The sequence below is a fragment of the Triturus cristatus genome, chromosome 2_1, assembly GCF_964204655.1.
Source record: "Triturus cristatus chromosome 2_1, aTriCri1.1, whole genome shotgun sequence".
In the NCBI taxonomy this organism is placed as follows: Eukaryota; Metazoa; Chordata; class Amphibia; order Caudata; family Salamandridae; genus Triturus; species Triturus cristatus.
In genome coordinates this window covers 50099729-50111919 of record NC_140581.1, presented here as the reverse complement: position 1 = coordinate 50111919, position 12191 = coordinate 50099729, and the positions used below count along the sequence as shown (strand labels likewise).

Sequence of the window (12191 nt, the reverse complement as noted above, 5' to 3'; positions counted from 1 at the left end):
TGTGGAGAGTCTATACACCAGTCTCCCACATGAAGACACGTTGAACATCCCTGAAAATGTACTTTTTGAAGTGGAATGGGAATACTAAACCCCATGAAACGTCGTTATGGAGTGCTGCTAGTGGGCACTAACAAGAAACTTCTTTCAATTCAAAGATACCCTCTACCTTCAAAAACAAGGCACCAGCATGGGCAGTACATTTGCCCCAAGTATAGCGGGGTTATATGTACACCGTTTGGAGAAAAACTGAATCCTCAGCCAAACAAACTCCTTTTTGTCCCACATAAAAATGTGGAAATGTTACATCGATGGCATCCTTACCATATGGAACGGAAATGAAGAGACAGCACATTTGTTCCTTGTATGGCTGAACTATCAGAATGAATACTTGAAATTCACTAATAATGTCTCTAACAAGGAACTGGTCTTTCTAGACCTAAAAATAATGGCAAAAGAAGGTAGACTGATAACTACCACACATATCAAACCAACTGCAAAAAAATGCCTCCTCGTCTACGAAAGTTTCCACCCCAGATACCTGCAGGCCAACCTCCAGTTTAGCCAATTTCTGAGGCTTAGAAGAAACTGCTCAGTCCTTCAGGATTACAGAAAACAAGCTGAGAAGCTGCATCAGAAACTGATAAACAGGAACTATCCACCCCGAATTATCGATCATGCAATGAAACGGGCTAAAAACAATAACAGAGAGGCCCTGTTGGAAAAAATGCCACCCAAACCTTGAGAGGAGAGACCTATTTGTGTAACCACTTACAACACCGCCTCTAACCAAGTAAGCAAAATCATCAATAAACATTGGTGTTTCCTGAACTGTGGCACACTCAATTTCCCAAAACCGATGCTCTCTCACAAAAGGGGCAGAAGCTTAAAAGATATAATAGTTCACACTAGACCACACACAAACAGAGACAGTACAACAGCACTCGGTTTCCTCAACAGAGACAGAGCAATAGCTCCCAGCTTTATTCCATCTCCATCTCGTCATCACCCGTGTGGCAATTGTAGTGTTTGGCATTTGACCACCAAGAGCAGGATAATAACATTCAGCAACAACACCACTTGGAATCAACAACGTTTCACCATCTGCAATACGAAGAGTGTAATCTACATGATCACGTGCCCCTGTTAAATCCAATACATCAGCATGACGAAACACACGGTCAAGACCCGCATATGTAAACACCGCAGCAACCTGAGATGCAAACGAGCCACTGCCAAGATGTACACACATTTCAGTGAAAGAGGACACACCTCACAGGAACTGCAATGGACTTTCATTGAACAAATCACCTATGAGTCCAATCTCTATGAAAAGGAACAGCAATGGGTTTTTTGGCTGGGAACACACATCAGCGGATCAAATGATGACATACCATGGAGTCATTTTGCTTAGAGCCAAGAGCGATTTGAAATGTTACACAAATATATATCACACTAGGGGGTTATAACAAATGGAGTGAATAGTAGCGTCCACATCACCACTCCAGAATATGATCCTCACACAAAATGATGGGATGCTGGTAAAAGGGCAACCAAAATATATCCTTGAATCAAGGGAAAAGGGGAGTCTTATCTCTTAAAGACAAGAACCCTCACTCACCCGAGGGTGACATGCTTCAATGTAAGATAATCCAATGTAACACAAAGACACTAAACAAGACGTGCTAGGAAATCCACCTTCAGCTAACTAACAGAGTGATAAAAATTAAAGAAAAAGGATCCACGAACATATACATGTCATTATGCAGCATCCACACTATTGTGGCATGTGCCCTGCTCACCAATAAAGTCTCTCCACAAGAATGAGGAACAGCAGGCTAGAAGCTGTTTGATGATGGCAGCATAGTCGGATTTTGCTTCCCCAAGCAGTACTATCGCTCGGTATTAACTCTACCTAAGTTAGACGAGCGGTAGAACATGTCTAACATACCATACTGAACCCCAGATCAAAAAGGTTTTTTAAAATATTGAAGAACAACAGGCCAGCAGCTGTTTGATTAGGGCAGCTTAACCGAATATTACCTCCGCAAGCAACACTATCGCTCACTATAAAACGCTACCTCAGTTAGATGAGTGGTTATAACACATCAAACATACTGTACAATAAGATCACAAGTGCCTCACCAGATCGATAAAGTTTTTTCAGAGAAGGACAGCAAGCCGGCACAAAATCCATTCTAACTACCCACATATTTTCTTCCTTTTTTCTCATAATGAGAGGAACACTACTTCAGTGAAACCCCATCACAGTTTCTATTCACAAGTAAACATTTTCGAAACACACAATGTTATCATGGATGTGTTGAGGCACCCTATTACTTGCCATGCAATTGATGGCCAACTTTTCAGATGGATAACATTTTTCCTCAGAAACATTTCAGACAATATATTTTTTTAATTGATTCCATTTTTTGCAATTTTATTATAATTTTTGTTACATCGATGAGCCGGACAACAGACTCGAACCACTGAACTTCCTGATAAAGTAAACAGAAAGTATTCCGTTAGGGGTAGCCATTTTGAGAAGTTATCATTCTAGTGTTTTTAGACGCAAAGGCATGCGTAGATTTCAGCAAAGGCACGCCTTATCAGGAAGTCTCCCAGATCAGTCTTCCATCTTCGGAGCCACGGGTAAGGCAGACTATCCGAGCAAGGGAACTGCTTTGACGATTTAAGCACGGCATAGCCGCAAGGAATGACAGAGGCTCCCATCCCCCTTGGAAATGAGCAAACTCCGGTTTGTCAAGCACGCTCACCCCTACAATATGCTAAATTACAGTCCTTTTTTTGTTTTTATCAGTGTGTGACTACATGCGCCCCTTCCTTCCTGGACCGAGCTCATGGGGCCATTATTAGAGAACTATTATGTATGCTTCTTCTTCTCATTTTTATTTTTGCAGTCACTATACAATGACCACAATATCCTGTACTCCTTGCAAGAGGTATATATATATTATATATATATATATATATATATATATATATATATATATATATATATATATATATATATATATATATATATATATATATATATGTATATATATATATATACATATATATATATATATATATATATATATATATATATATATATTTGTGTGATTTATGTTATCTGTTGTGTCATGTCTTGACATCTTAAGGGCAGCACAACACAATCTGTATATATCTAATAGATTAGTCGTGCACATGTGTAAAATATATTACTATTTTTCCACTATATTGTGATGTGTTTGACCATTCTAAATACTAACACGACATGGTTTAATGATGTTCTTTTGTTACAGGTATTAACAGAAAGTATGCACCAAGTAGGTCTCTAGTAAGAGAATAAATACCAAGTAGGAATCATAAGTTCATGAATCAGTATTTCTTATTCATAACAGCTGTATAACTACAACGCATATAGAGACCATCTACTAATAATAGGAGTGGTATAAGGGATCATATCTGTTGGTCCTGATCAAAAGCCTTAGGGGAAGGCTTGAAACATGTTGACCAGAAGACAGGCACCCATTATAGTGTGAGTCTTCCACCCCCTTTTTCACTAATACTAGCTAGAGGACTTAATAAATTGTTCCCTCCAGATAGCCAGGTACTTTTTAACTTTATTATTTTCTTGACCCTCCCTTCCCTCATAGTCTTACACCCAACAAAGTGCTCCCATGTCTCTGTTGGTTGTAGCACGCCCCATCCCGCAGCGAGGTGGGAAGAACCCAATGATGAAGCATGCCACTATGGGTCAATTTTGTGGGTGGCGATGTTCTAATGCAGGCATAGCTGCAGCAGCAGTGATTATGTCCCCTGTGGTCTGATTGGTCTGCAGCTTCCTAGTGAGTTGTTTGTTGATCCCAGTGTAGGGGGTGCTGTTGTCAGGTTTGTAGTTGATTATGATCCTGAGGATTTTGGCACGGGTGGTGGGGGATGAATGTTGGACCTAGGTCTGTCTGACACCAGGTGCAGATCCACACTGAGGAGCTCTTCCCAAACATCACATCTTCAGTCTTGTTGGTGTTCAGCTTTAGACAACTGGACTTCATCCAGTCAGTGATTGTGGTCATGCATGCCGCGATCTTGTACCCGGTGCTGTGCTGCTTGTTTGTTGAGGGAGAGGATACGTTGTGTGTCATTGGTATAGGAGAGGATGATGATGTCATGAGTGCGGATGATGCATGCCATAGGGATAATGTACGCGTTTGGCCTTGGGGGACGCAGTAGCTGTGGTCACAGGGTTCGCAGGTCAATGGTGCTAGGCTGGCTGACTGGAATCTACCAGTCAGGACGGAGCAGATCCAGCAGTTTTGATGGCATTTTATAAATGTCATGCATTCCACATTGTACTTATATATATTCAATCACATTGGTTGCTGAAGGGGCACACAGCAGCTTAGTAAAACCGACAGTGAGTAAGAAGGACAGGGAAATATCCTTTGTGAAATATTAGTACTTATAACATGTGGTATATTTATTTACAAAAATGGTCTTTTATTGAATTCATGTCAAAGTTCATGTCAATTCTTTTAATCAGCCCAGTATATAGCATCAAAAGCCCTTCGAGCTGATAGAGATGTTTTGCTGCTCTTGTTTGGCCATTCTTTCAGTCACATGTGTGGTATGAGGTGTTGAAACAAGCCCCTATTGGTACGGAACATAAGCCTTTTCTAAATGAAGCAAGGCAGGAAATAAACTATAAAATCAGGAAGTATGATATCAAAGAAGGGACAGAGGCTGGCAGCGCCTACTGGCCAAGACCAGCACTCTTGCCATGTGGCCAAGATGACCCCTCTCCTTCATCGTTCCTCATAGTATCGAAGAATTTGTGTCGATCATTTAGAGGTGTTAACTCCCCTCACCACTCTCATCAAGTTGGGCACAAGTGGGCCACAGATTTAACTCTAGAAATGGGAGGATGAACTTTGTGTAGGATGCTCTACAGTCAAGGTAGGTTCTGTCTCTTAGCAAAGCAGCAGGTACAGGAGTTAGGTGTACAGAGTTTTAATGACAGCCTCAGTGACTAACCTTTGCCGCCGGACAACATTTGCTTAAAATCCATATTTTACCTACCCCAACTTATTTATGAAACTGTATTTCGTCTAGGGCGCAGGAGAGATGCGGACTGTAAGTCAACAGCTGCTAATCTCAACGATGCAGCCTCTAAAGCCCAGGATGTGAGGCTGGATACTGAGCTGATGATGAAGCCCTACGCCAACTGGGAAGAGTTCCTGATGCCCGCCCCCATCTCCATCGCCATTCTGGGAGAGCTGGCAGCCATTTCATCAGCTGGAGGCGACTTCTCGATCAACCTGAATCCACCAAAAGGTGGCTTCCAGATATTGAAATACCCAGATTCCTTCAGTGCTTCCTTGATGCAGGTCTGCAATTCAGCCTGGTTTGCCTTCAACACAGCAAATAAAAACATGGACCAGATCAGGCTCCTCTCAGGTTTCGTTCCAAGGGTCAGTGCAGAAATAGTCAAGATTCTGTCCAAGCCGACTGCCACTGTTAACGCCCTGCTCCCGAAGAAGCTCAACATTTTGCGCCGGGTGTCCAAGGAATGCACATCCTTGGCTCTGTCTGTGGAGGCAAGCTTTAATGAGACAATTCACCTAGTCCAGGAGGTGCTTCAAGCTTGTGTGAACTCCAAGAAGGGCTATGAGAATAAGCTGACGGATGTGAAGACTGCCCTGGAGCAGCTCCACATAAAAGAAGCATCCTCAAGGAGATCTTTGCAGATGACAGAGGCATTGAGGAAGGCCACTGAGACACAACTAACTGACGCAATAGACGCCTACAAGGATGCAATGGACAAAGTGCCCTCTGTGTTGGAAACTGCTGGTGCTGATATACTGGGCACTCTTCTTAACCCATCATCTTACATTGGAAACAAAGCTGTTAAACAAGAGTTAGGCACAGGTCGTCCTGCAGATGGTTCTGCTGAAACTGATGTAAAGTCCACAATCGCAACCAAAAATGTCTGCGCCAGATCTAATCAGATTACATTATTCGCAGAAAACCTACGAAATGTCTTACACACTAACGAGGAAACTATTAACATGAAAAATGTTTATGATGAGAGGAACCAGAAAGTCACAACAGACGTTTATAAACAGCATTTATTGGACCTGCAAAAGGAAATACGGGATGAAGTCAATTGTACTGCAAAGACAATGATGAGTGATGCTCTAGAAAGTGGTAATATTATTTGTGAGGACTTGCAAAGAGCTGCCACATCCAAGACTTTGGATCAGAAGAACTTGAAAGATATTGCTGAAAAGATAAAAGCCCAATATACCATCTCGTATAAAGTTGAGGGGTATTGTCAAAAGGTTACCAATGCCCATCCTATGCAGTTAAGGCCCCCAAATCTGTCTGCAGCTGTATTCAGTGGTGGAATAGGCTCTCAGTCTGCACAGATGGCTTGGGCCAGAGTGGAACAGGCCAGGGTGCAATTAAACAATACTCAGGCCGTGTACATGAAGACGTTCGAGAATCTAAAAAAAGAAAATGAAAAGCTAACAGAAATCCTGGTTGAAATGAAGAGCCACAAACTGGATGAGATTGATTTTGACACAGCCAAGAAGATGCTCATTAAAGGCTTGGATGCCCTGGTGAAAATCAAGGAGCAGTGGGAGAAGATGATCTACTTCTTCCAGATGATATCAAGCCTCATTGAGTCCTGCCTCGTGAAATCTGTCAATGACTTAGTGGTATCTGCCGAATCCGTGCAGAGCATTAACAATTATTCCGCGGAAGCCTTTGTGAAGGACATGTTGTTCATGCAGGCATCTAAAGCCACCAACATAGGCTACCTGGTCAACATGATATCAAGTACCTACTTTGAAGTGTCTCAGCGTTTCCTGATGGACCGCGTGAGCGCTTTAGGAGTATTCCTCGGCATGAATCCCTCAGATCCGGAGTTCAAGTTAGAGCACATGAAGTTACAAACCGGCTGCGAAGAAGCTCGAAGGGCAATCGAGAACTTGGTCATTTTAAAGAAAAAAGAGTTTGACATGGCTATAGAGGCGAGAGTTGAAAGAATCAATTGCCAGCTGGGTGCAGCCATCCCACCCATGTCAGCGGAAGAAAAGAAGACCATCAGTGAGGCTCTACTGGCAGGGGCAAGTGCTGCTGAGGATTCAAGCAGCAACAACCTAATCATGTCTGACTTTGTATAGGAGGTCCAGCACATTTGATGTCATTCATGTCTATTTTATCATTCTTCACTTAGACAGGCATGAATTGGAGTTAGTGGGTATGGGATGTTTGGGTATGGGACATCACACAATCCTGGTCCACTTACATGTGATATTTGACCTTGAACTCAAAGGTATTACCAATAGTCAAATTAGTCAATTTTAAGTCAATAACAGGTATAATGGGCCATATGTAGGTAGCATACAAGTTACCACTTCTTAAATACCGAACTTTACCGATTCGGTATTTAGGAAGTGGTAACTCGTATGTAGGTAATCATTCGGTAAATATTACCGAATCGGATAAATTCGGTAATTACCGAATCGGTATTTACCGATTTGGTAATGAGGCATACCTTCCCATTGATTGAATCAATGGGAAGGTATGCCTCATTACCGAATCGGTAAATACCGATTCGGTAATGGGGGGAGCACATTCAAGGGTGGCAGGGTGTCACATTGACACCCTGTTGCACCCCTGATTCCTGCATGTGTGCACATGTGGCGCACATACATGCCCTAAGGGCATGTATGTCTGCCACATGGCACTGTTAGTCCAGCAAAATATTGCTTTTTGCAATGAATTCGGTATTTAGCACCAACATATATTTGGTGCTAAATACTGAATTATTTTCCCTACACATCACTCATTTGACTGTCACCTACATCTCATTTCAGGATTCGGTATTTACCGAATCGGTAAAAATACCGATTCGGTAATTTTACCGATTCGGTAAATTACCGAATCCTGAAATGTTCCCCCTACATAGCAAAAGCCTAAATACTGGTCGGTAACGGTATATTTACCGAAAATCGGCCGTTACCGACCGGTATTAGGCGACCTACATATGGCCCTTAGTGCCATAAAACATGAGGTGTCCGGGCACCGGCTAAAGGTCCTGCAGCCTACACAAAAATAGGGATTAAGATACAACCTTAATGAGGAAGGTGCTTGAGATCATCCTAACCTTTCCTATACTAGATAATCTCCTGATCTCAGTTGGAAGATCAGTGCACAGTTTTAAGGCAGTGGTTTGCAACAGTTTCCCTTCTAGATATTTTGGCTATGCTTGCAGGACCTAAGCAAGTCTTGATCTTGGAATCTGAAACGCGACATGGCACGTATATTCTTTCAACTTGTGTCTCCAATGATCCAAATATGAAATGTAAAAATACTATAAATTATTGTGGGATCCCAGAATATAACTCTAACGGGAATGAGAATCTCGTGGCTGGCCTAACATGCTCAGGATACCTTCCTCCCTCAACCACCTGTTCAGCAGAGTTTTATAGGGCTGGTACAGAGTATGGCAGAGAAGGTACTCTTGTTGCAAAGGTGACGGAGTACCCTCTCTGCCAAAGCTAAGTTCCACTTACATACTCCTTCAATGGCCCGATGAAGTAAAGGCTGTCGAAGATTTGGCCATGTGCCCGCTTACCCTAGAGTGGGTGACTACATGGCTCGTGTTCACTATTCGCCACCTCCAGGTAAATCCTGGTGGCAAGGGGAAGTGAAAACTGCAAAATTACGCCCTCACCATGGGATAAATATTCCATGCAAGGGAGTCATTGCTTTTTTTAAAAATTGGGATTGACTTTTTGAAAATAAAAAAGTTGAAAGTTTGACGCATTCCTCTGTCATGTTGACGGAGCTGTCGGTCAAATGTTCTTTGAATTTACAGAATTGCTCTGGTGGCAGTTCCTGTAAATGCAGGAGATGTCCACTGGGCAGGAGGGCATCTGTAAATGTGTTGGGGTACCCTCGCCAAGGCACAAGTAAAGTACCACACCAAGGAGACAATTCTAAATCCACACAGTGTGAGACTGCATCTTGCTGTGAGCTCAAAGGTTTATTAAAGAAGTTTGACAGGTATCACCGGCACTGAATTCAAAGGCATATCTCCAAACCCCCTGCCGTGTCCCCCTCACGAAGAATATTTTAAAATGCCATTGCCACAAGTAATAATGAAGTCAGAAGATATGCATTCTTGTGTCAAGTAAGAGTCAGGCTATTAAACCTTATTATCTGACTGTGAGATAAACAGCAAACAGGCATCCCCTATGCTACTCAAAGCCTACAGTGGTAATAGTGTTGCATGCTGTGATTACAGGTACCCCATGTGATTTGTTTTTCGCTTTTGTCATATTTGGGGCAATGTTTATGACATGTTTATTATCTAATTTAGAGCTCATGCTCATTGGCTTGGCATAAATGTTTCCATAAAGTTATATTCATTCTATCACTACATTCTTGGCAATTAACCAGAAACATGTAAGGAGCCCGAGTATTCAGTGTATTAAATGCATGCAGATATATTTTACAGATAACACACTGGCTCGATGGGCCCTGAAAGCAGGTTACAATGTTTCAACTCAGTCAGGACACCAGCACTGAAGAAACTCCAAGTGTGTGGAGGAAGAATGCTTTGCAAGCCAGGTCCACACATATTGAAAAACAAACCCCTTTGTGTTTCGGCGAGGCACTGCTCTCTCTCAAGGCGAACTGAAACATCAAAGCAGGGGACTGAGTTTGAAAGCTATATTTATAGTCCGTCATACAAGTGTTTATCTGAACCTTTCTAGAAGATTACTGAGTGGTTCCTCATGATTAGAAGGCTATCTTCAGCAGGACACTGAGAGAGCAACATTGCGGTTGACAAACAAACACTTAAAGTAATGGCACTTTCCTGAAGATAATTGAGTGTTTTCTGTCAACTAGAAAGATGTCTCTGGCAAGAAACAGAGAGAGGGAGTGGAAACCTTTAAGAAGATGGCAGGACAGATGAAGAAATAAACAACAAGCAAGCACACTGGACGACCTTGAGGTTAGCAGGAAGCTTTCATCTAATTGACCACACCTGTTAGGCAGTTGAATAATAAACAACAGACATGCATCATGTGACCCTGAGGTCTGCAGGAAACAGAAGCTTATAACTGATCAGCACTACCTGTTAGGGCAGTTGTACGTGTAAAAAACAGATGAGCAATTGGCGACCCTGAGGTCTGCAGTAAACAGAAGCTTACAACTGATCAGCACTACCTGTTAGGGCAGTTGTACGTATAAAAAACAGATAAGCAATTGGCGGCCCTGAGGTCTGCAGTAAACAGAAGCTTACAACTGATCAGCACTACCTGTTAGGGCAGTTGTACGTATAAAAAACAGATAAGCAATTGGCGGCCCTGAGGTCTGCAGTAAACAGAAGCTTACAACTGATCAGCACTACCTGTTAGGGCAGTTGTACGTATAAAAAACAGATAAGCAATTGGCGGCCCTGAGGTCTGCAGTAAACAGAAGCTTACAACTGATCAGCACTACCTGTTAGGGCAGTTGTACATATAAAAAACAGATAAGCAATTGGCGACCCTGAGGTCTGCAGGAAACAGAAGCTTTTAACTTAATCAGAACCAACTTTTATGGCAGTTGCACAAATGAATAACAGGCAAGCATTTGGTGAACTTGAGATCAGCAGGAAACAGGCTATTAACTAATCAGCACCACCTGTTTGCATTAGCACTTTGACAAGCATATCTTCAAAATGCCTAAATGAAGTGCATAGCAGAGTTCATTGCACTTACCCAACTAGAAAACAATGACAGCAGATGGGGAACAAACAGAACAGTAAGGCCAGGACATGACAGTTCTCCCTGCTAAAGGTCAACTCACTGGCCATGGCTAAGCTGGATGAGAAGCATGAAAGTTGAGTACTAGACAGGGGGCATGGGCATGTGATTCTGGCTCCCTAGACCTGTCTTAAGAACAGTAGCCTTTCCAATAAATCAGATAATATATGTTTTCCTTATTTCTTTTGGAGCCTGATATTTTCTGGTCCTCATATTTATTGTTACTTTTATTATTATCACTCCAATGAGTATATTTCTTCTTAGTTTTCTGTACTAGATATTCAGAAAGGTTAACATATATGTCAGTAATCCTCTCTTCAAGAGTACATTGCTTTAGTTTTACATTTGTTAAGTATTTTCACACATTTTGAGTAAAATATTGTGGATATGTGTTGGAGACGCCAAGTCAATGGCCCTGGGATCCTGGAAGTTCCTCAACCAGTTCCAGCTTGGTTACAAACTATGGAGATATGGAAGATGCTGATCTCTGTCTACTCCACAAGCAAACAAGTCCTCCTCCGTTATCCTTAGAATCTGGAGACATATTTTTCCTGTCTGAGATGCCATCACTGTGTACACAGCCCAACATAGCCCTAGTTCTGTCCTAATTGTTTTTGACCAAGGCAAATTTACATAGGCGCACCAGCTTTTCTTCTGTGTAGAATACAAATGGCACCCAAATCTGCTACCAGACCTTTGCTCCATCTCCAAAATGAAGATAACAAATCTCCAGTCCTGCAAGTTTTCCAATGGCTGCCAGTGACTAGACAAATGTTTATCAAGACTGCATCTCTCACCAAGCTATGGTCCTGATCACCACTGTGATGCCATACTTTGAGCCCACAGAAGACAATGATTGGGAATTTGCGGTGATCCCAGACACATACACTGCAGTAATTCAGCCTTGAATCAGTAGTTGTGAAAGTGATTGTGATGGGAACACTAGCAGAAAGTGGTGTTGTTAAGTAAAAGTGCAGAGAAGCAAAGGTGATATTACGTGTGTAGGTATGAAACGTAATGCTTGCACAGTAGAGTCACAAGCTAAAAAACATACTACTATTCTAAACACGTGTTTCATGTTGAGAACATGCATATGAAAATAGTATATAATAAAGCAGAAAGAACAGGAAGAAATATTTATAACATAATAAAGATTTGAGATTAAAATGAGTCATGGAAGCACCATTGGTGTTTAGGACCAGTGATAGTTTTATATTTAAAAGATCAGATCTTACCTGCTATAAATTACTTATTAAGTATGTCATATTGGGAGGCCTTGAATGAACAGTGCATAGTTCAAATCCTCCGTTACTAAAAACTCATTTTTCCGAGCACTATGGTGCAGATTTATGTTGGACT

General features: G+C 41.9%; 1 protein-coding gene across 1 annotated transcript in view; it reads left to right on the top strand.

The window, feature by feature from the left end:
* Positions 1 to 12191, top strand: part of LOC146863708 (uncharacterized) — a 93888-nt gene that overhangs the window by 65958 nt on the left and 15739 nt on the right. Inside the window, exons 3-4 of the mRNA XM_085627853.1 lie at positions 5116 to 10495; positions 10589 to 12171. Of these exons, the coding sequence (XP_085483979.1) occupies positions 5116 to 7193 (2078 nt within the window). The 3' untranslated portion in view covers positions 7194 to 10495; positions 10589 to 12171. The remainder of the gene's footprint in view (positions 1 to 5115; positions 10496 to 10588; positions 12172 to 12191) is intronic.